At 51.7% G+C, this 25,701-nt stretch overlaps 1 protein-coding gene across 3 annotated transcripts in view; it reads left to right on the top strand.

The window, feature by feature from the left end:
* Nucleotides 1-25,701, top strand: part of frmd5a (FERM domain containing 5a) — a 276,610-nt gene that overhangs the window by 207,989 nt on the left and 42,920 nt on the right. For all 3 annotated transcript variants that reach the window (XM_085968386.1, XM_085968385.1, XM_085968387.1), the window contains 8 exons: nucleotides 2,690-2,813; nucleotides 9,078-9,165; nucleotides 9,975-10,063; nucleotides 11,097-11,160; nucleotides 11,897-11,988; nucleotides 14,857-14,931; nucleotides 15,621-15,689; nucleotides 23,263-23,369. In XM_085968386.1, the coding sequence (XP_085824512.1) occupies nucleotides 2,690-2,813; nucleotides 9,078-9,165; nucleotides 9,975-10,063; nucleotides 11,097-11,160; nucleotides 11,897-11,988; nucleotides 14,857-14,931; nucleotides 15,621-15,689; nucleotides 23,263-23,369 (708 nt within the window). The remainder of the gene's footprint in view (nucleotides 1-2,689; nucleotides 2,814-9,077; nucleotides 9,166-9,974; nucleotides 10,064-11,096; nucleotides 11,161-11,896; nucleotides 11,989-14,856; nucleotides 14,932-15,620; nucleotides 15,690-23,262; nucleotides 23,370-25,701) is intronic.

Genomic DNA, 25,701 nt, shown 5'->3' with positions numbered 1-25,701 from the left:
TAGGGAGATGCGAGGCCGTAGAGGGATTGGAACACGAGGATGAGAATGTTAAAATCGAGGCGATGCCGGACCGGGAGCCAATGTAGGTCAGCGAGCACAGGGGTGAGGGGTGAACGGGACTTGGTGCGAGTTAGGACACGGGGCAGCAGAGATTCCTCTCAAATTTTGTTGTTGTGCGTGCCCAGTTTAGTTCAATGCGTGGTTACACGCACGGTATTTAAGAGCTTGTGAGCGGCCTGCGCTGAACCATCTAGATTACTGCGCGCCCGTGCGCACCCGCAGCTTAGAGGGAACATCGACTGACGGCAGTGTTTTGGATGAGCTCAGGTTTACGGAGGGTGCAAGGCGTGAGGCCGACCAGGAGAGCGTCGGAACAGTCGAGTCTGGAGGGAACCTCAGCAGCAGATGGGCTGAGGCGAGGCGGTGCCGGGCGGTGTTATGGGGGTGAGCGTAGGCGGTCTTTGTGATGGAGGGGGATATGAACCCACGACCGTCTGACCCTTGGCGGGAGGGCTACCACTGAGCCAAGGCTGATTCAGATATGATACAGATCTGGTGCTGTATAAATGCAAGGCTTTATTAATAATTCATGATGGTAACTTGTCGTCAACAGGGAAGCACCTATGGCATTGCGAATCCATGTGCCAGGCATGTTCTAGGGTGATTAAGGCCTCAAATAAAACATTAGTGAAGTCACGGGCCATTGAACGCATTTGGAGCTCAGTGCCCATATAATGGGCGGTGTCTGATTGTACAATTCAGACATGTTATTGGCCCTGGCGGGTTCAAGGTGCCCTTGGGCATCAGCTGTGACAGTGGGTCGCTCTCTCTCTCGCCTCTGAGTCAGAAGGTTGTGGGTTCGAGTCCTAATCCAGAGACTTGAGCACAAAAATCCAGCCTGACACTCCCAGTGCAGTACTGAGGGAGTGCTGCACTGTTGGAGGTGCCGTCTTTCAGATGAGACGTTAAACCGAGGCCCCGTCTGCGCTCTCAGGTGGATGTAAAAGATCCCACGGCCACTATTTTGAAGAAGAGCAGGGGAGTTATCCCCGGTGTCCTGGGGCCAATATTTATCCCTCAACCAACATCCCTAAAAAAAACCAGATGATCTGGTCATTATCACATTGCTGTTTGTGGGAGCTTGCTGTGCGCAAATTGGCTGCCGCGTTTCCTACATTACAACAGTGACTACACTTCAAAAAGTACTTCATTGGCTGTAAAGTGCTTGAGTATGCCCTGAGGTTGTGGAAGGCGCTATAGAAATGCAGGTCCTTTCATGAATGTGTCTGTGCGCTGGGAGCATCGTTCTGTATGGCAAAGGAGTCGAGCTCACCTCAGAACACCAGCCCAACTTGCAACAGTCCTCCCGAGGACAGCACTGTCCTGGCATGAAGGCCGTGCTGTCGGCCCCTAGAATTCCTGCTCCGTCTGTGTCTGCGCTGTTGCTGAGTGCAGCCAAGATATGTGATGAGGTCATGAGAAATGTTCTTTGGTCTGGGGAGGTGCGCGGTGCCCACCCCTGGTGACCCTGACATTGACATTGAGTGGTGTGCTACCACATCAATAAGAGGCAACTACACGGTCACATACAGGCCCCAGCACTGGATTTGGAGGTGGGAGGGGGGCGGTGCGGGGGATGTGGGGGGTGCGGGGGGCATGGGGGGTGCGGGGGATGTGGGGGGCGTGGGGGATGTGGGGGGGCGCGGGGGATGTAGGGGGTGCGGGGGGCTGTGGGGGATGCGGGGGGTGCGGGGGGTGCGGGGGATGCGGGGGGTGCGGGGGATGTGGGGGGGGTGGGGGGCGCGGGGGATGTAGGGGGTACGGGGGGCGTGGGGGCTGTGGGGGTGCGGGGGATGTGGGGGGTGCAGGGTGCGGGGGGATGTGGGGGGTGCGGGGGGGCGCGGGGGATGTATTTAAGGGGAAGCTGGATAAACACATGAGGGAGAAAGGAATAGAAGGATATGATGATGGGGTGAGATGAAGAGGGGTGGGAGGAGGCTCGTGTGGAGCATAAACACCGGCACGGACCAGTTGGACCAAATGGCCTGTTTCACTGGTGCAAGCTCTATATACCCAGCTTTAAGACAAGCATTTTGTCTCCGTTTTCCCTGGTTATTACGTCACTAAAGCTACAGTTACATCACCAACAATCTGCCATTTTTTGTGGGTCAATTATTTATTAATAATAAATGAGTTTCTGTCTTTTTCTGTGTTCCTTTTCACTGTGGACAAACCCTGTTCCCTTTCTCAGTCTCTTTTTACCCTTCTCTCTCCAGTTTCTTTCACTCTCATCTTTTCTCGTCCCCTCACACTCTCTGTGTCTGAGTGTCTCTCTCTCTCTGGCTGTTTCTCTTTCTCTCTCCGTCTCTCTCTCTCTCTCTCTCTCTCTGTCTCTGATTCTCTGTCTGTCTGTCTCTGTCACTCTCTCATTCTCTCTCTCTGTCTCTGATTCTCTGTCTCTGTCTCTCTCTGTCACTCTCTCTGTCTCTCTCTCTCTCTCTGTCTTTCTCTCCCTCTGTCTCTCTTTCATTCTCTCCCTGGCTCGCTCTCCCACGTGAGCACACAGTATTCTGCATTAATTAATTGATAACCGAGTATTGCACAAGATGAATATTGATATTACTCAGAGCCTGGGAAAGGTCTCTTTTTTGAAACTATTTTGTTTATTTTAAGATGTTCTCAATTCTAGCTGAAATCGGTGACTATGATGCAGGAAAGCATCCTGAAGGATACAGCTCCAAGTTCCAGTTCTTCCCTAAACATTCCGAGAAGCTGGAAAGAAAAATTGCCGAGATCCACAAAGCTGAACTTAGGTACAGTAAGAGAATTAGCGTTAACGTGAATTTAAGTAGAAACTCTGTTGAGATAGTTTCACAGTGATGGGTGTGAGTGAGAAGCAGGGAGTGCAAGAGAGAAAGAAAGACTTGCATTTCTGTAGCGCCTTTCACAACCTCAGGACGTCCCAAAGTGTTTTACGGACAAAGAGAATTCCTTTTTCTCTTTTTGTAAAGGGCTCCCGACAGTCAGACCTTTTTTGTTTCTTTAAATGATGTTTGAAATCGCTCCATTTTCCCCGTGGAGCACTGAAGATCTCCGGCTCAGGGACAGGCGGTCAGGTGCCCTGCCCACACCTCTCCGCCGTTGCCTGCGATGGGGACGGTGAGAGTGACGGTGAAAGAAATAACGTGCATTTCTACAGCACCTTTCACGACCTCACTGACCTCCTCCTGCACTGTCATTTCCATCAGAGGTGTCGGGTGCGGGAGAATCCCAGTGGCACGACCAGTTCTGATATCGGAACTTCACGGAGGGAGAGTTTGGAGGTCTGCGATTAAACCCTTTAATCATCTTAAACACCTCAATTAGAGAGAATCATGGAATCACACAGCACAGAAGGAGGCCATTCGGCCCATTGTGCCGGCCCTTTGAAAGAGCTCTCCAATTAGTCCCACTCCCCCCTGCTCTTTCCCCAGAGCCCTGCACATTTTTCTCCCCTTCCAGTATTTATCCAATTCCCCTTTTGAAAGTTACTATTGAATCTGCTTCCACCGCCCTTTCAGGCAGCGCGTTCCAGATCGCAACAACTCGCCGCGGAAAAACAATTCTCCTCATCTCCCCCTCTGGTTCTTTTGCCGATTATCTTCAATCTGTGTCCTCTGGTTACCGACCCTCCCGCCAGTGGAAACAGTTTCTCCTTATTTACTCTATCAAAGCCCTTCATGATTTTGAACACCTCTATTAAATCTCCCCTTAACCTTCTCTGCTCTAAGGAGAACAACCCCAGCTTCTCCAGCCTCTCCACATAACTGAAGTCCCTCATCCCTGGAACCATTCCAGTAAATCTCCTCTGCACCCTCTCCAAGGCCTTGACATCCTTCCTAAAGTGCGGTGCCCAGAATTGGACACGATACTCCGGCCGAGGCCTAACCAGGGATTTATAAAGATCACTCTTTAACCTTCTGGACTCCTATCAGGGGCGCTGGGGGCGGAGGCCAGGCGGGTAGGTGGCGGAGGTTTGCTTCTAGCACTGTGCGAGGGAGCATAGGCCTGTGAGGGGAGTCATAGTTGGAGCACAATGAGAATCGTGGAAGGAGATGGGCAGGATGGTTTAGTACGAACAGGAGCGGAAAGTTCTGGAAGATCAGTGAGAGCATCGCAATCAAAACAATATTAAAATAACCAGCCGATCTATTTTGAAGTTTCTATTTTTTTGATATCTTGGTATCTACGCTCCCAGTGCACCGGAGACATTTCTGGGTCCTTTTCTGCATTCGGTTTATATTTTTAAAGTATTTATCGTGTCTCCGGAGTTGTTCTGCAGAAAGGGATATGAAGGCCACGATGGGAGCAGCACGATCGATTTTGACACGAAGTGCTTTTCCCACTCCTACAAGCAGTTATCAGGAAAGACTGCAGGCACAGCAGAACCGAGAGAGATCTGTCAGTCACGCTGGCAATGCCGATGGCAGGTGACCAGTGTTGATGGGTCTGCACTCCCTCTGGCTATTTGTAACCAAAGTACAGAATTAGCCCAGAGAGTGGTGAGAATGTGGAACTCGCTACCACAGGGAGTGGTTGAGACGAAGAGCATAGAATTTAAGGGGAAGCTGGATAAACACATGAGGGAGAAAGGAATCGAAGGATATGCTGATAGGGTGAAATGAAGGGAACTAGATGTAATATCTCCAAATTTGCAGACAACACAAAGCTGGGTGGGTGTGTGTGCTGTGAGGAGGATGCCGAGAAACTACAGGATGATTTGGACAGGTTGGGTGATTGGGCAGAAGCATGGCAGATGCAATATAACGTGGATAAATGTGAGGTTATCCACTTTGGTGGCAAAATCAGGAAGACAGATTATTATCTGAATGGCAATAGATTGGGAGAAGGGGAAGTGCAACGAGACCTGGGTGTCCTTGTGCACCAGTCGCTGAAGGTAAGCATGCAGATGCAGCAGGCAGTTAAAAAGGCAAATGGTATGTTGGCCTTCGTAGCGAGAGGGTTTGAGTACAGGAACAAGGATGTCTTGCTGCAGTTATACAGGGCCTTGGTGAGGCCACATCTTGAGTATTGTGTGCAGTTTTGGTCGCCTTATCTGAGGAAGGATGTTCTTGCCATGGAAGGAGTTCAGCGAAGATTCACCAGGCTGATACCTGGGATGGCAGGAATGACGTATGAGGAGAGATTGGGTCGATTAGGCTTGTACTCGCTGGAGTTTAGAAGAATGAGAGGGGATCTCATTGAAACTTATAAAATTCTGACAGGACTGGACAGACTAGATGCAGGAAGGATGTTCCCGATGGTTGGGGAGTCCAGAACCAGGGGTCACAGTCTAAGGATAAGGGGTAGGCCATTTAGGACAGAAATGAGGAGGAATTTCTTCACCCAGAGAGTGGTGAACCTGTGGAATTTTCTACCACAGAAGGCAGTAGAGGCCAATTCATTAAATACATTCAAGAAGGAGTTGGATATATTTCTTAAGGCTAAAGGGATCAAGGGGTATGGGGAGAAGGCAGGGACCGGGTACTGAATTTGGATGATCAGCCATGATCGCATTGAATGGCGGAGCAGGCTCGAGGGGCCGAATGGCCTACTCCTGCTCCTATCTTCTATGTTTCTATGAAGAGGGGTGGGAGGAGGCTCGTGTGGAGCACAAACCTGTCAGGCCGAATGGCCTGTTTCTGTGCTGTAAATACGGTGTAATTAATAAAAAAGCAAACTGAATCTTGCTGTGAGAACTGTGCATAAGATTGTGAACGTAAATCATTTCCCCTTCCTCCCAAAACTGTCTTCTAAAATTAAAATGTTGGATATTGACTCCAGGTATCCAAGTCTTGTCTCCAGGGTGTATTTGTCACACTTCAAAATGTCAGACATGTTATAAAAGAAAGGGTGGACATTTGCTGCTGGTTTTTATGACTTTGATCATTTGGCCTCTCCCCAAGGGGAAGGAGCCAGGGATTTACAAGGCGCCGCCAATCTACAGAAATTCCCCGCAGCAATTAGCCTCTTACTGACCTTTAGATTGTGCCTATTTAGACCGTTTCCCCCAGGCAGTTTCCAGAGCAGTGATTTTAAAGGGACAGTCCTCGTTAAACACAACTGCATCTCAGGGGCTCGGCCTCGCAAGCGTGCTCCGGATGTATACATAATACACACACACCTGGAGTACGAACAGCTCCATTCCCCCCTCATTCCTCTGCTCCGTGAGAGCTGGGATGGGCTCCCAATCACCGCAGCAATCAGCAATTCATCCTCTTATCTTAAAATGAAAGTAACCATCATGTTGAGACAGCTGCACTGTCAAATTGAACCACTTTGGTCTTGTTCCAATTCCCCAACCCAAAAACCAATCTCAAATGTCAAACCAAGTTCAGTCTGTCTTTATTTTTGTTTTTTTTGCTTGTCACACTGAGGACCAGATGCTCGAACGTAGAGTCAAACCTCGCTCGGGGAAGGCAGTCGCCGTTGGGATTTAGTCATCTGCCTGTTGTATAATTTTGAAATCAGCAGTGTGAAATCCATGGGATATCTGTCCGTACTCTGACTGGGCAGGTCTAAGATGAGCCCCAGTTTGCGTTCTTGGCTGATCTCAAGCCAGGCCAGCGGTTGTTGGGTCATTTCAATTGGCACCACATGTGGGAGAAAGGAATCGAGGGTTAGGCTGATGGGGTGAGATGAAGAGGGGTGGGAGGAAGCTCGTGTGGAGCATAAACACCGGCACGGACCAGTTCGGTCGAATGGCCTGTTTCTGGGCTGTACATTTTATGTAATTACCATTTCAGCGTTTAACATCCTCCTTAATAATAAGCATAAAGGGCCTCGGTTTAATGTCTCATGTGAAGGGCTGCACCTCCGTCAGTGCAGCAGCAACAACAACAACTTGCATTTATATAGCGACTTTAACATAGTAAAACATCCCAAGGCTCTTCACAGGAGCGATTATCAAACAAAATTTGACACCGAGCCACAAAAGGAGATATTGGGACAGCTTGGTCAAAGAGGTAGGTTTTAAGGAGCGTCTTAAAGGAGGAAACAGAGGTAGCGAGGCGGAGAGGTTTAGGGAGGGAATTCCAGAGCTCAGGGCCCAGGCGGCTGAAGGCACGGCCGCCAATGGTGGAGCGATGAAAATCAGGAATGCTCAAGAGGCCAGAATTGTAGGAATGCAGAGATCTCGGAGGGCTGTGCGGCTGGAGGAGATTACAGAGATAGGGAGGGGGGCGAGGCCGCGGAAGGATTTGAAAACGAGGATGAAAATTTTAAAATTGAGGCACTGGCCTATTAGGTTGGACGATTGGCTCTGGCGGTTTCTGGAGCAGCCTGCAGCAGTCCATTTAAGGAGCTGAAGGTTAGGCGCCGCAAATTTGTATTTGAAAATTACAAATGGAGTCCAACAACAGGTGACGGTGCCAACACCCTCTGCTGTTTGTTCGAGCGAGAGAGCTGAGCACCCACTTCCAGCCCCGTCTGAAAAATGGCATCAAGTGGAGCTTTGGGGCATCCAAGAGGTGGTCACCCTTTCCCGGACATCTTCGACTGCCAGACGCCTCATAACTGGGATGGACGAGGTTAAAAATTACCCCCAGAGGGTCTCGAGAAAAATTCATCCCAAAACCAACGCCACTGTTATAAATCTCATCATTCATCAAGAAACTACTTGTGAAATAACGCTGGACGGCCAGCTGGTGGCGCCGTTCAAGGAGTATAAATACTCGGGCGTGGGCCCAGCTTTATAGGGACATTTTGTAAGACAGGAACTAGTGAAGTAGAACTAGACCTCCATGTTCTGAAACAAGGTGATTAAAGCCTTGCTTTATACTCAAACCAAGTGCGTAGTGAGTTTTATTACGTCAGCCTCCAAAACAGGTTAACTGATTGCTGTTTGTGGGAGCTTGCTGTGCGCAAATTGGTTGCCGCGTTTCCTACATTACAACAGTGACTACACTTCAAAAAAGTACTTCATTGGCTGTAAAAGTACTTCTTTGGAACGTCCCGAGGTGGTGAAAGGCGCTATAGAAATGCAAGTCCTTTTGATTCTCACCTCTGCGACATAAGGTTGGGGGGGTCGTGCACGTAATCGAATGCAGCGGCCGCTCTCCAGTGCAATACTGAGGGAGAGCTGCTTTGTCAGATGTGCCAAGGTCTGCTCTCCTCGGCTAAAAAAATCCCATGGTGCTATTGAAGAGCAAGGAATTCTCAACCAATACTGTCTAAAAAACAGACGGACTCGTGACTCCTCCGATTGCTGTACGTGGGATCCTGCTGTTGTGGACAACAGCCACTGCACGTCCAAAAGTCATTCACTGCGTGACGCACTTCATTGGCTGTGAAGCACTTTACGATGAACTGAGGGTGCGAAAGGCGCTGTAGAAAGGCAAGTTCCTTCTTAAAGCAAGTTTAGTATCAGATGGTTGCTGTAATGACTTTTAAGGTTGAACACTGAGCGTAATGTTTCACTGACCACACACACACCATCTTTCCGTTTTTTTTAAATTCGTTTATGGGGTGTGCGTCGCTGGAGAGGCCGGCATTTATTGCCCATCCCTAGTTGCTCCTGAGAAGGTGGTGGTGAGCCGCCTTCTTGAACCGCTGCAGTCTGTGTGGTGAAGGTGCTCCCCCAGTGCTGTTAGGGAGGGAGTTCCAGGATTTTGACCCAGCCACGATGAAGGAACGGCGATATACTTCCAAGTCAGGATGGTGTGTGACTTGGAGGGGAACTTGGAGGTGGTGGTGTTCCCATGCGCCTGCTGCCCTTGTCCTTCTAGGTGGTAGAGGTCGTGGGTTTGGGAGGTGCTGCCGAAGAAGCCTTGGCGAGTTGCTGCAGTGCATCTTGTAGATGGTACACACTGCAGGCACGGTGCGCCGGTGGTGGAGGGAGTGAATGTTTAAGGTGGTGGATGGGGTGCCAATCAAGCGGGCTGCTTTGTCCTGGATGGTGTCGAGCTTCTTGAGTGTTGTTGGAGCTGCACTCATCCAGGCAAGTGGAGAGTATTCCATCACACTCCTGACGTGTGCCTTTTGATGGTGGAATACCATCAGTGACTGATTTCTCTCTTGTTTTGCTCTTTCCCGTGCAGCGGGCAGACTCCAGACACAGCGGAGCTGAACTTCCTGAAGAAAGCGCAGTCATTGGAAACGTACGGAGTCGATCCCCACCCATGCAAGGTACAGGCCAATAGTAGGAACAGGTCTCGCACACGGACACGGAGTCCCTGAGTGTTTGTAATCTGCTCACTCCTGGCTGTAGACATTCACACTGTTACTGACCGAAGGCAATTGCTCCCAATCGGATCTTCACATTGCAAATTCTGGTTTGGGCTTATTTGGTGCAATTCAGATTCCATCTGAGCAAGTTCTGTAGGTCAGTGAGCACCTTCCATTCCCTCTCCCTCCTTCTCCTCTCTCCCTCCATCCTCCCCCCCTCTCCATCCTCCCTCCCTCTCCCTCCTTCTCCTCTCTCCCTCCATCCGCCCCTCCCTCTCCATCCTCCCTCCCTCTCCCTCCTTCTCCTCTCTCCCTCCATCCTCCCCTCCCTCTCCATCCTTCTCTCTCCCTCCATCCTCCACTTCCTCTCCCTCCCTCCATCCTCCCCTCCCTCTCCTCCCTCTCTCCTTCTCCTCCCTCTCCTCCCTCTCCCTCTCCCTCTCCTCCTCTCTCTCCCTCCACCCTCTCCTCCCTTTCCTCATGAGTGTCTAGGATGATATGAATGATCAGTGCGTGCTGGATGCTGAACCTGGACTGACTCGTGTGTCCGGCTGAGTATTGCCCTGGGGAATTGGGAGGGATGTGTTTACATTAACCACGCATCGCACAGTGCGATCCTGGTCCCATGGGCGAGGAAATGTGAAGGACACTGAGTCGGGTCTTGGCGCGACAGGTTGTGGTGGGAAAGAGCAGACAACACAAACAATATCTGACCAAAGATCGCGGCGGAAAATCCCCCTGATCTCTGAATGTAAACATTTCTCCCATAGGACGTCTCAGGAAACGCGGCATTCTTAGCCTTCACTCCGTCTGGATTTGTGGTGTTACAGGGAAATAAGAGGATTCACTTTATAAAATGGTGAGTGCACAGTGCCCTGGTATAGTCCAGTCCCTGTACATAAAATACAACACTGTGGTTAATCTAGGCCAAAACACACTTTCCCGTCAGTTGTTCCTGAGCTAACTGGCCACGCCGTCCCCTGGCTCAGACATTTGTATCCAGCCTGGAGTTTCTCCCTCTCTCAGTGACCAGAGACAGTGACATGAATCAGTCATTCATGAAAGAAAGACTTATGAAATAATACTGAGCGGCCTGCGGGTGGCACTGTCCAGGGAGAGTATAAATACTCGGGCACGGGCCCAGCTTGCGCAGGACATTCTTAACAGGAACTAGTGAAGGACACAACTAGACCTCCATGTTGTAAAACAGTTGATTAAAGCTTTGTTTAACTCTTAGACCAAGTGCCTAGTAGTTTTCTTACGTCAGACAGTTCACTCCCTCTTGCCTGGGCCTGTGCATCAACAAAAGCCTTTTCCGATTGAATGAACCCAAGCTGGGTCTTCCACTGACACTGACTGAAAGTAAAGGGGGGTAATCTGTGTCGGTGACTGGAGCGGTTTCCTCAGGGATGTAACTGACCCAGTGGTGCCACAGTAATGTGCAAAGATGTAAAGAGGCGGATGGTTGTCCCGTCTCTCTTTGAGAAGTAACCGTAACACTTTGAACCACTCGGGGCTCCGCCCATTGCATCCTGACTAACGTTTGAAATGGCTGTGCCAATAGAATCGCAGAAACCTACAGCACAGAAGGAGGCCATTCGGCCCATCGTGCCTGTGCTGGCTCTTGGAAAGAGCCGTCGTGCTCAGTCCCACCTCCCCACCCCTCGCTTTTAGTCCGTAACCCTGTAAGTTCCCCATCCTCAAGGACCTGTCCAACTCCCTAGTTTAGACTTCACGTTGACTGGCTTTAGACGTTGAGTCAAATGATGCGAACCTTTGTGAACCGAATCTCACAGTAACATCACTGACATAAATTAAAGCCCAATCCCATATAGGGTGAAGACCCAAAATGTTACAATTAACACTTACGAAAGTTCCCTTCTTACTTTCAGGACTGAAGTCAGCAAGATGAAGTTTGAAGGGAAAACGTTTAATTTATATGCAACTCAGAAAGAGGTGAGTGCTGACACCGTTAAACACAGATCACCAATCTTAAAGCCAACGTGCCTCCACTCGAGGATCTTCATCCAATTTGGCACCAGTCACGGTCAAAATATTTACACTTTCATCTTCCAAGATCTCTACGTTCTGTACTCAATATCTGGCACATTGCAAACAAGAACCAACCAGAATTATATTTGGTATTTTTAAAAAAATGTTCTTGGGAACAGGAGGAGGCCATTGAGCCCCTCGAGCCTGTTCCGCCATTCAATGAGATCATGGCTGATCTTGAGATGTGGGCGTCGCTGGCAAGGCCAGCATTTATTGCCCATCCCTAGTTGCCCTTGAGAAGGTGGTGGTGGGCCGCCTTCTTGAACCGCTGCAGTCCGTGCGCTAAAGGTGCTCCCACCGTGCTGTTAGGAAGGGAGTTCCAGGATTTTGACCCAGTGACAATGAAGGGTCGTAATTAAATAGAACTTACAGCACAGAAACAGGCCATTCGGCCCAACTGGTCCGTGCCGGTGTTTATGCTCCACACGAGCCTCCTCCCACCCCTCTTCATCTCACCCCATCAGCATATCCTTCTATTCCTTTCTCCCTCGTGTGTTTATCCAGCTTCCCCTTAAATACGTCTGGAAATCCCTCCCTAACAGCACTGTGCACTGAATTTATTCAGGTGAGGGTGTGCGAGATTTTGAATTCCCTTCTTGGGTCCTTTTAACCAGTGTTTTTTTAATTATCTCCATGTCAGGAATCAAAGATCATTCTGACATACTTTGCACCAACACCCGAAGCTTGCAAGCATTTGTGGAAGTGTGGAGTGGAGAATCAAGCCTTTTACAAGTGAGTGCCTTTTATTACACAGAGTGTACAGCACAGAAGCAGGCCATTCGGCCCGCTATTTAAGAAAGGAGGGAGAGAGAAGACGGGGAACTACAGGCCTGTTAGCCTCACATCAGTAGTTGGGAAATTGCTGGAATCTATTATAAAGGATGCAATAACTGGGCACTTAGAAACTAATAGTAAGATTGGGCAGAGTCAACATGGATTTATGAAAGGGAAATCCTGTTTGACAAACCTATTGGAGTTCTTTGAGGATGTAACTAGTGGAGTAGACAAAGGGGAACCGGTAGATGTGGCGTATCTGAATTTTCAGAAGGCCTTCGATAAGGTCCCACACGAGGTTGGTGAACAAAATTAGGGCACATGGAATGGGGGGTAATATACTAGCATCATTTGAGAATTGGTTAACAGACAGAAAACAAAGAGTAGGGATAAACGGGTCTTTTTCAGGATGGCAGGCTGTGACTAGTGGGGTACCGCAAGGATCGGTGCTTGGGCCCCAGCTATTCACAATCTATATCAATGATTTGGATGAGGGGACTAAATGTAACATTTCCAAATTTGCTGATGATACAAAGCTAGGTGGCAGTGTCAACTGCGAAGAGGGTGTGAAGAGGCTTCAAGGGGATCTCGACAGGCTCAGTGAGTGGGCGAGAACATGGCAGATGGAATATAATGTGGATAAATGTGAAGTTATCCACTTTGATAGAAAAAATCAGAAAGGCAGAGTATTTCCTAAATGGTGAAAGATTGGGGAATGCAGATGCTCAAAGGGACCTGGGTGTCCTTGTACATGAGTCACTGAAAGTGAATGTGCAGGTGCAGCAAACCATTAGGAAGGCAAATGGTATGCTGGCCTTCATTACAAGAGGATTTGAATACAGGAGTAAAGAAGTCTTACTCCAATTATAGGGCCTTGGTGAGACCACACCTGGAGTACTGTGTACAATTTTGGTCTCCTTACCTAAGGAAGGATATACTTGCCATAGAGGGAGTGCAATGAAGGTTCACCAGATTGATTCCTGGGATGGCGGGACTGTCGTATGAGAAGAGATTGAGTAAACTAGGCCTGTATTCTCTTGAATTCAGAAGAATGAAAGGGGATCTCATTGAAGCATAAAAAATTATTACAGAGCTTGATAGGGTGGATGCTGGGAGAATGTTTCCCGTGGCTGGGGAGTCTAGAACCAGGGGCCACAGCCTCAGGATAAAGGGTCGGCCATTCAGGACTGAGATGAGAAGAAATTTCTTCACACAGAGGGTGGTGAATCTTTGGAATTCTCTACCCCAGAGGGCTGTGGAGGCTCAGTCATTGGGTATATTCAAGACAGATGTCGATAGATTTCTGACTAGTAAAGGCATCAAGGGATATGGCGATAGGGCCGGTGAATGGAGTTGAGGCAGAAGATCAGCCATGATCTCATTGAATGGCGGAGCAGGCTCGAAGGGCCGAATGGCCGACTCCTGCTCCTATTTTTTATGTTCTTATGTTCTTAACTGGTCTGTGTTGGTGTTTATGCTCCACATGAGCCTCCTCCCGCCCTACTTCATCTCACCCTATCAGCATATCCTTCTATTCCTTTCTCCTTCTAGTTTATCTAGCTTCTCTTTAAATGCATCTGTGCTATTTGCCTCAACTACTCCCCGAGTTCCACATTCTAACCACTCTCTGAGTTAATTGTCCTGGGGCTTCTCTTCCCGCTCCCGCATCGTTACCTCTGGTGTCCCCCAAGGATCTATCCTTGGCCCCTCCTATTTCTCATCTACACGTTGCCCCTTGGTGACATCATCCGAAAACACAGCGTCAGTTTCCACATGCACGCTGACGACACCCAGCTCTACCTCACTACCACTTCTCTCGACCCCTCCACGGTGTCTAAATTGTCAGACTGCTTGTCCGACATCCAGTTCTGGATGAGCAGGAATTTCCTCCAATGAACTACTGGGAAGACCGAAGCCATTGTTTTCGGTCCCCGCCACAAACTCCGTTCCCGAGCCACTGACTCCATCCCTCTCCCGAACATCTGTCTGAGGCTGAACCACACTGTTCACAACCTTGGTGTCATATTTGACCCTGAAATGAGCTTCCGACCACATATCCGCAGCATAACAAAGACCGCCTACTTCCACCTCCGTAACATCGCCCGTCTCCGCCCTTGCCTCAGCTCATCCACTGCTGAAACCCTCATCCATGCCTTTGTTACCTCTAGACTTGACTATTCCAACGCACTCCTGGCTGGCCTCCCACATTCTACCCTACGTAAACTTGAGGTCATCTAAAACTCGGCTGCCCGTGTCCTAACTTGCACTAAGTCCCGTTCACCCGTCACTAATTGCTCGCTGACCTACATTGGCTCCTGGTTAAGCAATGCCTCGATTTCAAAATTCTCATCCTTGTTTTCAAATCCCTCCATGGCCTCGCCCCTTCCTATCTCTGTAATCTCCTTCAGCCCCACAACACCCCCCGATCTCTGCGCTCCTCTAATTCTGTGCTCTTGAGTATCCCTGATTATAATCGCTCAACCATTGGTGGCCGTGCCTTCTGTTGCCTGGGCCCTAAGCTCTGGAATTCCCTCCCTAAACCTCTCGGTCTCTCTCCTCCTTCAAACCGACCTCTTTGACCAAGCTTTTGGTCACCTGTCCTAATATCTCCTTCTGTGGCTTGGTGTCAAATTTTGTTTGATAATCGCTCCCGTGAAGCGCCATGGGACGTTTTACTATGTTAAAGGCGCTATATAAATGCAAGTTATTGTTCAAGGGTCTCTATGAGCGGTAGAGCCCATTGGTGGGGATCCCCAGGGGGTCCTTGAGGATGCGGAGTGGCTGCAGTGGATTTGAAGATTTTTTGCTCTTTCTGCCCTTTACCAGGTTGGAAAAATCCAGTCAGGTTCGAACGGTTTCGAGCAGCAATCTGTTCTTCAAAGGAAGTCGGTTTCGATACAGGTAAATAGTCACAGTAAGTAGAGGTTACTGAAAACTAACACTTCAATTAGGAACAATAATGGAAGGAAACTCGGAGAGTAAAGTCACAACAAAAAAAAAAGTTTTTAAAATGTTTTTGGCGTGAATATATGGGGTGGAATGATCAGGAGTGGTTCCCATTCGGGCAGGTTGTTGGGTAGTTTGGAGTCAAGGCTGGTGGACTCTGTTGCTGTGGTCTTAAGGCACTAACGTTACAGGCTTTAGTGTCTGTAGGCTTCACAGCCTCTGTTTCTGGTAGCGATGGAAGGGCGGACAGGAACAGAGAATTTACAATTGGTTTAGGGCAATTCATTCACACAAAAAATGACATCTTCTGATAGCTTTGCAACAAGAGGAATCGCATTGCATCTTTCAGAATGACATTTAATTGCCGTTAGTTATAAATGGCCGTTGGATCTTGCTTAGTTAACTGTAGAGATAAATGAAGGCAATTATTGTGGTACGGTTGATTAGTCTCACACAGATCCCCATCATCTGCAACAATAAAGGTCACGCCTCTTCATTCTGTGCCCTCGGATAATAGCAGAATGATGTGCATCTGTATCTGGAAATGCGTCCAGTGTAACAGGTCAATGATAGAAGGAGTTAGCGTCTCACCCTCACTCCCCATGTACTGACACTCTCTGTGGCTACATTGTTGATGCTTTCAGTGGGAGAGTCGCGAAGGAAGTGATCGAGTCAAGCGCGAAGATTAAAAGGAGCCCCCCGGAAATTCACAGGTAAGGATGATCACTCGAGTGATTCTGAGTTCAACACTTACGAGAGGCACTTACCCCAGCCCAGCCCGACAAACTGCCTGTTGTACCGGTGAACCTGGAGAGAAAGCTGCTTTCATCACCATTTCTACTCACTGTTCGAATGCCCTCTGTAGTTTCAATTTTGTCTTTAATACACTCCGTGCTCTGTTACTGATATATTTGTTTTGTTCTGCGATAGCTGCTCATACCCCCTCCCCTCTGTGACGCCTCATACCCTCTCCCCTCTGTGACACCCCATACTCTCTCCCCTCTGTGACACCCCATACCCTCTCCCCTCTGTGACACCCCATACCCTCTCCCCTCTGTGACACCCCATACCCTCTCCCCTCTGTGACACCCCATACCCTCTCCCCTCTGTGACACCCCATACCCTCTCCCCTCTGTGACACCCCATACCCTCTGTGACACCCCATACCCTCTCCCCTCTGTGACACCCCATACCTTCTCCCCTCTGTGACACCCCATACCCTCTCCCCTCTGTGACACCCCATACCCTCTGTGACACCCCATACCCTCTCCCTTCTGTGACACCCCATACCCTCTCCCTTCTGTGACACCCCATACCCTCTGTGACACCCCATACCCTCTGTGACACCCCATACCCTCTCCCCTCTGTGACACCCCATACCCTCTTCCCTCCGTGATACCCCTTCACCTGCTCCCTCCTCTGTGCTCCCCTTCAGAGAATGGTTACAGCACAGAAGGAGGCCATTCGGCCCGTCGAGCCCGTGCCGGCTCTCTGCAGGAGCACCTCAGCCAGTCCCACTCCCCCGCCCCTTCCCCGTAGCCTTGCAAATTTTTTTCCTTCAGTTACTTATCCAATTCCCTTTTGAAAGCCACGATTGAATCTGCCTCCACCACCCTTTCAGGCTCCTTCTGCACTGAGATCTCGTACATTCTGCCTGCTGCTCACTGTCTCTCTTCTGCACGTCTAACCCACGTCAATTAAAGCTTAACCATCAGTAATTGCTTCACCCACAATTCATCAGCAACTTAAAGCTCCTTCACCAACCTCCACCGTTAGTCAGTTAGTCTGCAGTAACTATCACTAACCTCCACTGTTAGTCACTGTTAGTCTGCAGTAACTATCACTAACCTCCACTGTTAGTCACTGTTAGTCTGCAGTAACAATCACTAACCTCCACCGTTAGTCACTGTTAGTCTGCAGTAACTATCACTAACCTCCACTGTTAGTCACTGTTAGTCTGCAGTAACTATCACCAACCTCCACCGTTAGTCACTGTTAGTCTGCAGTAACTATTACCAACCTCCACCGTTAGTCACTGTTAGTCTGCAGTAACTATCACCAACCTCCACCATTAGTCACTGTTAGTCTGCAGTAACTATCACCAACCTCCACCGTTAGTCACTGTTAGTCTGCAGTAACTATCACTAACCTCCGCTGTTAGTCTGCAGTAACTATCACTAACCTCTGCCGTTAGTCACTGTTAGTCTGCAGTAACTATCACCAACCTCCGCCGTTAGTCACTGTTAGTCTGCAGTAACTATCACCAACCTCCACCGTTAGTCACTGTTAGTCTGCAGTAACTATCACTAACCTCCACCGTTAGTCACTGTTAGTCTGCAGTAACTATCACTAACCTCCGCCGTTAGTCACTGTTAGTCTGCAGTAACTATCACTAACCTCCGCCGTTAGTCAGTTAGTCTGCAGTAACTATCACTAACCTCCACCATTAGTCACTGTTAGTCTGCAGTAACTATCACCCACCTCCACTGTTAGTCTGCAGTAACTATCACCAACCTCCACCGTTAGTCACTGTTAGTCTGCAGTAACTATCACCAACCTCCACCGTTAGTCACTGTTAGTCTGCAGTAACTATCACTAACCTCCACCCTTAGTCACTGTTAGTCTGCAGTAACTATCACTAACCTCCACCGTTAGTCACTGTTAGTCTGCAGTAACTATCACCAACCTCCACCCTTAGTCACTGTTAGTCTGCAGTAACTATCACTAACCTCCACCATTAGTCACTGTTAGTCTGCAGTAACTATCACTAACCTCCACTGTTAGTCTGCAGTAACTATCACTAACCTCCACTGTTAGTCACTGTTAGTCTGCAGTAACAATCACTAACCTCCACCGTTAGTCACTGTTAGTCTGCAGTAACTATCACTAACCTCCACTGTTAGTCACTGTTAGTCTGCAGTAACTATCACCAACCTCCACCGTTAGTCACTGTTAGTCTGCAGTAACTATCACCAACCTCCACCGTTAGTCACTGTTAGTCTGCAGTAACTATCACCAACCTCCACCGTTAGTCACTGTTAGTCTGCAGTAACTATCACCAACCTCCACCGTTAGTCACTGTTAGTCTGCAGTAACTATCACCAACCTCCACTGTTAGTCACTGTTAGTCTGCAGTAACTATCACCAACCTCCACCCTTAGTCACTGTTAGTCTGCAGTAACTATCACTAACCTCCACCGTTAGTCACTGTTAGTCTGCAGTAACTATCACTAACCTCCACTGTTAGTCACTGTTAGTCTGCAGTAACAATCACTAACCTCCACTGTTAGTCACTGTTAGTCTGCAGTAACAATCACTAACCTCCACCGTTAGTCACTGTTAGTCTGCAGTAACAATCACTAACCTCCACTGTTAGTCTGCAGTAACAATCACTAACCTCCACTGTTAGTCACTGTTAGTCTGCAGTAACAATCACTAACCTCCACCGTTAGTCACTGTTAGTCTGCAGTAACTATCACTAACCTCCACCGTTAGTCACTGTTAGTCTGCAGTAACTATCACCAACCTCCACCGTTAGTCACTGTTAGTCTGCAGTAACTATCACCAACCTCCACCGTTAGTCACTGTTAGTCTGCAGTAACTATCACCAACCTCCGCTGTTAGTCTGCAGTAACTATCACTAACCTCTGCCGTTAGTCACTGTTAGTCTGCAGTAACTATCACCAACCTCCGCCGTTAGTCACTGTTAGTCTGCAGTAACTATCACCAACCTCCACCGTTAGTCACTGTTAGTCTGCAGTAACTATCACTAACCTCCACCGTTAGTCACTGTTAGTCTGCAGTAACTATCACTAACCTCCACTGTTAGTCACTGTTAGTCTGCAGTAACTATCACTAACCTCTGCCGTTAGTCACTGTTAGTCTGCAGTAACTATCACTAACCTCCACCGTTAGTCACTGTTAGTCTGCAGTAACTATCACTAACCTCTGCCGTTAGTCACTGTTAGTCTGCAGTAACTATCACTAACCTCCACCGTTAGTCACTGTTAGTCTGCAGTAACTATCACTAACCTCCACCGTTAGTCACTGTTAGTCTGCAGTAACTATCACTAACCTCTGCCGTTAGTCACTGTTAGTCTGCAGTAACTATCACTAACCTCCACCGTTAGTCACTGTTAGTCTGCAGTAACTATCACTAACCTCCACCGTTAGTCACTGTTAGTCTGCAGTAACTATCACCGGCCCAAGAAGCTACCAATTGACTCAGAGTAACTACCATCAAGGTTCCCTGTCAGTTTTTTCCCGTGCACGGGCCCTTTAAGTGGCCGTGCGGCCCATTCAAATCTTCGTGCATTCACGGTTATTCCCATTGAAGAGCCGGTGAGCTGCCTGCGCGGGAGCTCCAGACCACTATAACTGGAACCTTGACTACCATTAACCCCCAATAACTACCATTACCCTGCAGTAACTACCCGTTCAACATTTCCACAGTTAATATTACATTTGTAAACCACTCGCTTACATCGCTGGTTCTAAGCTCACCAACAGGCGACTTAATAGCCCGGGCGTGAGCAGAGGGCGTGAGCTGAGGGCGTGAGCAGAGGGCGTGAGCTGAGGGCGTGAGGAGAGGGCGGGTGCAGAGGGTGTGAGGAGAGGGCGGGTGCAGAGGGTGTGAGCAGAGGGTGTGAGCAGGGGGCGTGAGCAGAGGGCGTGAGCAGAGGGCGTGAGCAGGGGGCGGGTGCAGAGGGCGTGAGCAGAGGGCGTGAGCAGAGGGCGGGAGCAGAGGGCGGGAGCAGAGGGCGTGAGCAGGGGGCGTGAGGAGAGGGCGTGAGCAGGGGGCGTGAGCAGAGGGCGTGAGCAGAGGGCGTGAGCAGAGGGCGTGAGCAGAGGGCGGGAGCAGGGGGCGTGAGCAGGGGGCGTGAGCAGAGGGCGTGAGGAGAGGGCGTGAGCAGAGGGCGTGAGCAGAGGGCGTGAGCAGAGGGCGTGAGCAGAGGGCGTGAGCAGGGGGCGGGTGCAGAGGGCGTGAGCAGGGGGCGGGTGCAGGGGGCGTGAGCAGAGGGCGTGAGCAGAGGGCGTGAGCAGGGGGCGTGAGCAGGGGGCGGGAGGAGAGGGCGGGAGCAGAGGGCGTGAGCAGAGGGCGTGAGCAGAGGGCGTGAGCAGGGGGCGGGAGGAGAGGGCGTGAGCAGAGGGCGTGAGCAGAGGGCGTGAGCAGGGGGCGGGTGCAGAGGGCGTGAGCAGGGGGCGGGTGCAGAGGGCGTGAGCAGAGGGCGGGAGCAGAGGGCGTGAGCAGGGGGCGGGAGGAGAGGGCGGGAGCAGAGGGCGTGAGCAGGGGGCGTGAGCAGAGGGCGTGAGCAGGGGGCGGGAGGAGAGGGCGGGAGCAGAGGGCGTGAGCAGGGGGCGTGAGGAGAGGGCGTGAGCAGAGGGCGTGAGCAGGGGGCGTGAGCAGGGGGCGTGAGCAGGGGGCGTGAGCAGGGGGCGGGTGCAGAGGGTGTGAGCAGAGGGTGTGAGCAGGGGGCGGGAGCAGAGGGCGTGAGCAGAGGGCGTGAGCAGGGGGCGGGTGCAGAGGGCGTGAGGAGAGGGCGTGAGCAGAGGGCGTGAGCAGGGGGCGTGAGGAGAGGGCGGGTGCAGAGGGTGAGAGCAGAGGGTGTGAGCAGGGGGCGGGAGCAGAGGGCGTGAGCAGGGGGCGGGTGCAGAGGGCGTGAGCAGAGGGCGTGAGGAGAGGGCGTGAGCAGAGGGCGTGAGCAGGGGGCGGGTGCAGAGGGCGTGAGCAGAGGGCGTGAGGAGAGGGCGGGTGCAGAGGGTGTGAGCAGAGGGCGTGAGCAGAGGGTGTGAGCAGGGGGCGGGAGCAGGGGGCGGGAGCAGAGGGCGTGAGCAGGGGGCGTGAGCAGGGGGCGGGAGCAGAGGGCGTGAGCAGAGGGCGTGAGCAGGGGGCGGGTGCAGAGGGCGTGAGCAGAGGGCGGGAGCAGAGGGCGTGAGCAGGGGGCGGGTGCAGAGGGCGTGAGCAGAGGGCGTGTGTTGTGAAATATCTAGTTGCAGTTTAAGAGCTCCCAGTGTGTTAGTGACGAGGGGAATGTCGGAGCAGTTACACCCCCCTCCCCCCGCCCCCAACAGCTGAAATGTGACGTTCCACGTTATCAGTCTGGGGTTGGTGTGCCGCTGGTGATTCCAGAGCTTGTAGCAAAAACCAAATGGTCCGAAGCAAAGCTCCAAACCCCTCGGCCATGGACCGATCCTGGTTGTCACAACCTTATGTCCCCAGGGAGCTCGGCACTAACGGGCCGCGGCAAGACCGCACCGCGAAGCGCCAAAGCCCACCTCACCGCCGCCTGTGACTGAGAATCCAGCACTCCCAACCAAACCGCTGGCCCACCTGTCAGAGGGACCGAATTTCCTGGGGTTGGGAGGCCAGTTCTGTCCGGCCTCTGCCCCGTTTCTTGCCAGATGAGAAATTCTAGCAGGAGCGGGGACGGCAACGCTTAGCATTGGATCTTTGGTCCCCCTTCGCCCCGCACTGACACCAGACCAGGAGGTGGGACAAGCAGAATGAGGCCACCCGCCAGACTCCTCCTGAGGTCCCCGTCTACGATGCCGGTGCTCGGATGATATCCCAGTGGGAGTGGGGCCCATCATGATGGTCTCGATCGTAGAGCTTTGATTACCTCCAGGCTCGACTGTTCCAGCACGCTCCTGGCCAGCTTCCCACATTCCACCCTCCGTAAACTTCAGCTCATCCGAAACTCTGCTGCCCCGTGTCCCGCTCACTGTGCTCGATTACCTCCATTGGCTCCTGGTCCAGTCCGAGTGTATTAGTGGAGGAGCGGAGGAGTGGAGGGAAGGAGGGGCGGAGGAGCGGAGGGGCGGAGGAGCAGAGGGGCGGAGGAGCAGAGGGGCGGAGGGGCGGAGGAGCGTAGGGGCGGAGGAGTGGAGGGGCGGAGGGGCGGAGGAGCGGAGGGGCGAAGGAGTGGTGGACCGGAGGAGCGGAGGGACGGAGGGGTGGAGGAGGGGCGGAGGGGCGGAGGAGCGTAGGAGCGGGGGGTGGAGGGGCGGAGGAGCGGAGGGGTGGAGGAGCGGGGGGTGGAGGGGCGGAGGAGCGGAGGGGCGGAGGAGCGGAGGGGTGGAGGAGCGGGGGGTGGAGGGGCGGAGGAGCGGAGGGGCGGAGGAGCGGAGGGGTGGAGGAGCGGGGGGCGGAGGGGCGGGGGGCGGAGGAGTGGAGGGGCAGAGGAGCGGAGGAGTGGAGGGGTAGAGGGGCGGGGGGCGGAGGAGTGGAGGGGCAGAGGAGCGGAGGAGTGGAGGGGCGGAGGAGCGGAGGGGCGGAGGAGCGGAGGGGCGGAGGAGCGGAGGGGCGGAGGAGCGGAGGGGCAGAGGAGTGGAGGGGCGGAGGAGCGGAGGGGCGGAGGAGTGGAGGGGCAGAGGAGTGGAGGGGCGGAGGAGTGGAGGGGCGGAGGGGCGGAGGAGCGGAGGAGTGGAGGGGCGGAGGAGCGGAGGGGCAGAGGAGCGGAGGAGCGGAGGGGCAGAGGAGCGGAGGAGCGGAGGGGCGGAGGAGCGGAGTGCAATGTGATGCCCTCAGTAACGGTGCAGCTGCAAAAGGTGCTTTCACTTCTTGCTCTGCCACTGTTGGTAATTCGATGGAGACACTGCGAGGCTCCAGATAACCTCTGCTCAACACTTGGACGACTCATTCTACAGGAAACTCTTTTTTATCCGGCACCGACGGGACCGGCGTGGTGCCGGTTGATCAAAAAGTCTGGATTACAGAGAGGTATACTTACCAAGGTACGAGAGCCCCGTACACGGCCACAGGTGCAGGAACCCCGGTTACACGGCCACTAATATATAGTAAAACTTACCTGAACCTACTCCTGAATTTTGCCGGTTAAAAGAGAGTTTCCTGTATATCCATCTCACATTGCTAATTCATTCTTATCAATTCATCTGTAGGGTAAAATTAGTTTTCAAGGGCTGGTCACTGAGAGGCAGATACAGAGCAAGCCATGGTCTGATTGAATGGCGGAACAGGCTCGAGGGGCTGAATGGCCTCCTCCCGTCCCTATGTTTCCTATGACAGTGCCGCCCTGTTAGCAGCTGGTGTGGAGCGACATGAAAATCTTCTGGTTTGGCCTTTGCCGCGTCGAGCCTCCGCTCACTGCCTCTCCTGCATGGGCTGGTTGGGGTGGGGGGATGGGCGTCCGCCAAGCCATCTTTTACTGGCCTCTGTCACAATGTGTGCGAGTGTTCCAAAAATACCAGGCAGTTCTGTCAACTTACGCGCAAAAAACCAGTCACAGTGAAACACCTTCAACCTGGGCTTGTGTCCCCCCTCCACAGGTCCGGTCTGGTCCCCAGTCGAAGTTGCCCCTCCATTTCTCACGGCTCGAGACTGAGCAGTGTGCCCAGGACTCGCAGGAGAGCGGTGCATATCTCCATCATGGAAGGTAAGGTCCGTCCCAGCACGGCGGGTTTGGGCCAAACTAGACCGGGTCACCGTGAGCGAACAAATCCCTGGATGAACGCACTGGGCCGGGAGTTTCCGCTGGGGGGGGGGGGGGGGAGGGGAATTGCGGCAGGTTTTGCCCAAGTTCCGCTCAAGCTCATTTGCATAATCCCAAACGTGAAATCCCCCCTGAATTAGCGCCATCGAGCAGCGTAACCGATGGGAATCGATTATTGCCGAACGTGGCCAATGGGGCCTCGGAAATAAGGCAACTTAAACTGAAAATGTGTTCAAGTAACTGCGGCGGCTGAAGAAACAGGCCCGTCGGTGATCACGGGTCTTACGCACCACGGGCAGATCAATTGGCAGAATTTGAACTCATTTAAACTGAATTTAAAGTAATTGGGGGAAGAATTCGATTGCTTTGCGCCTCCAGTTAGCGCCTTAAGTGGGCGCTAATGGAGCGCAAAGCAACTAGCGCCCGGGCGCGGCGATGTTTGCGCCGCTCACGAAATTAACTAGACTTTTTGTGGCGGCGCTAAACACTACCACCACGATCTCCTGCGCCCACAGATCGTGACGTCAGTCAAGTGCGCAACACTCCGGTAGCACCCTGGACCGGATATTGAGTGGCGCCCCCTGCCTTACCTCCTGCTGCTAGTAACGACAGGTTGAGGGGAGTGTTTTGCAGTCGGGAAGGTACTGGGGGAGCGCTATTTAAAGGCGACCGCTTCCTGCCTTTTTTTGGTGGTGACATTTTTGCACCACGCGTTCTGAGAGAGAGAGAGACTTCTGGAGAGATTCAACGCTGTGTGGAGGAGTTTTGGGTACTGAGCAGCACTTTGCAGGTTCATTTTGATTTGCCCTTCCTTGTATCGATTTAGAAGAGACTGTGGGGGCTGCACTCTGAGCTCTTTCCCTGGGCCTCTCCATTGTTCTTTCCAGCAGATTTGATATACAGGTCTCTCCAGGCCGAGATTCAAGGCTGCAATGAGCAGGGTGTGGATGGAGAGCAAGATCGACCCTCCCCTTTAAGAACTGGCCGGCGCCAGTGTGTCTGTGTTCCATTGCTGACTGACATCACATGAGCTTCGCCAGCGCTCTGAGGTAGCGCCTCGCTCCTCGGTGTTAGCGCCTTAAGAGAGGTGTGTAGCGCCTGATTTAGCGCTCCAATCACCTCAAAGTGCCGATAAAAGCCAAGTTTGCAGTCGGAGGCGATAATTAGCAGCAGGCGCTAATCTTTGTGCCCGGCCAATAATTGCGTCCCAAACGGGGCGATACCGAATTTTTATCCCATTGTGTTATCAGCAGGGGGAGCAGTCCTGAGCGAGGCTTGAATTGACCGCTGGTCACTGCCGGTACGAGTGACTGGCGCTGGAGCCATGCGACCACGGGGTGCCCGGGCACCCGAGATTCCGGGCGCGATGCGAGGAACCCCGCCAAATGGGTGCAATCGGCGGTAACTCGCCATGGCGACCAGGGGCGGGGCCTGGTTTTGTGGGCGGGAACTGCTTCGGGCAAATTGACTTTTGAACCAGTGGAAAAGATCGCGGAAAACACGAACGTAAGCGGTTTAAAACTCTTTTGTGCTGGTTCGGCCGATTCCATCCGGATGATGCTGATATAACTCACAGAAACTCGACCCTCCGACCTTTAGATCCATTCTGTGATCCATCAGCTGAATGTGGACGGCGAGGAAATAATATTGGGTCACATTTCTAAATCACTTCCAGAGTTACACAGTAAGTCGGCAGGGTGAAGATGCACCGAGGCTGGCAGTCTGCTCCATAGTCAGAGAGGATCAACATTATTCACAGTTTGTATAAATCAGTGGCCCATTCACTTTCTAAAGCATCTAAACTGTGAATACATCATTAACCCCAGAGACCAGTTGGAGGCTCGTGTTAAACCTTCCGAAAAAATTAAATCTGTTACTGCAACTTATATTGTTTAAAAAAAAATGAGTCTCACATTCTAGGTACTGGTTTAAAGAGAGAGTCTCACCTGGGCACTGGTTTAAAGGGAGAGTCTCACCTGGGCACTGGTTTAAAGGGAGAGACTCGCCTGGGCACTGGTTTAAAGGGAGACTCTCACCTGGGCACTGGTTTAAAGGGAGACTCTCACCTGGGCACTGGTTTAAAGGGAGACTCTCACCTGGGCACTGGTTTAAAGGGAGACTCTCACCTGGGCACTGGTTTAAAGGGAGACTCTCACCTGGGCACTGGTTTAAAGAGAGAGTCTCACCTGGGCACTAGTTTAAAGGGAGAGTCTCACCTGGGCACTGGTTTAAAGGGAGAGTCTCACCTGGGCACTGGTTTAAAGGGAGAGTCTTA

This window comes from Somniosus microcephalus, chromosome 27, assembly GCF_052327205.1.
Source record: "Somniosus microcephalus isolate GS21.2 chromosome 27, FLI_Smic_1.0, whole genome shotgun sequence".
Classification (NCBI taxonomy): Eukaryota; Metazoa; Chordata; class Chondrichthyes; order Squaliformes; family Somniosidae; genus Somniosus; species Somniosus microcephalus.
This window is presented reverse-complemented; position numbering and strand designations above follow the sequence as displayed.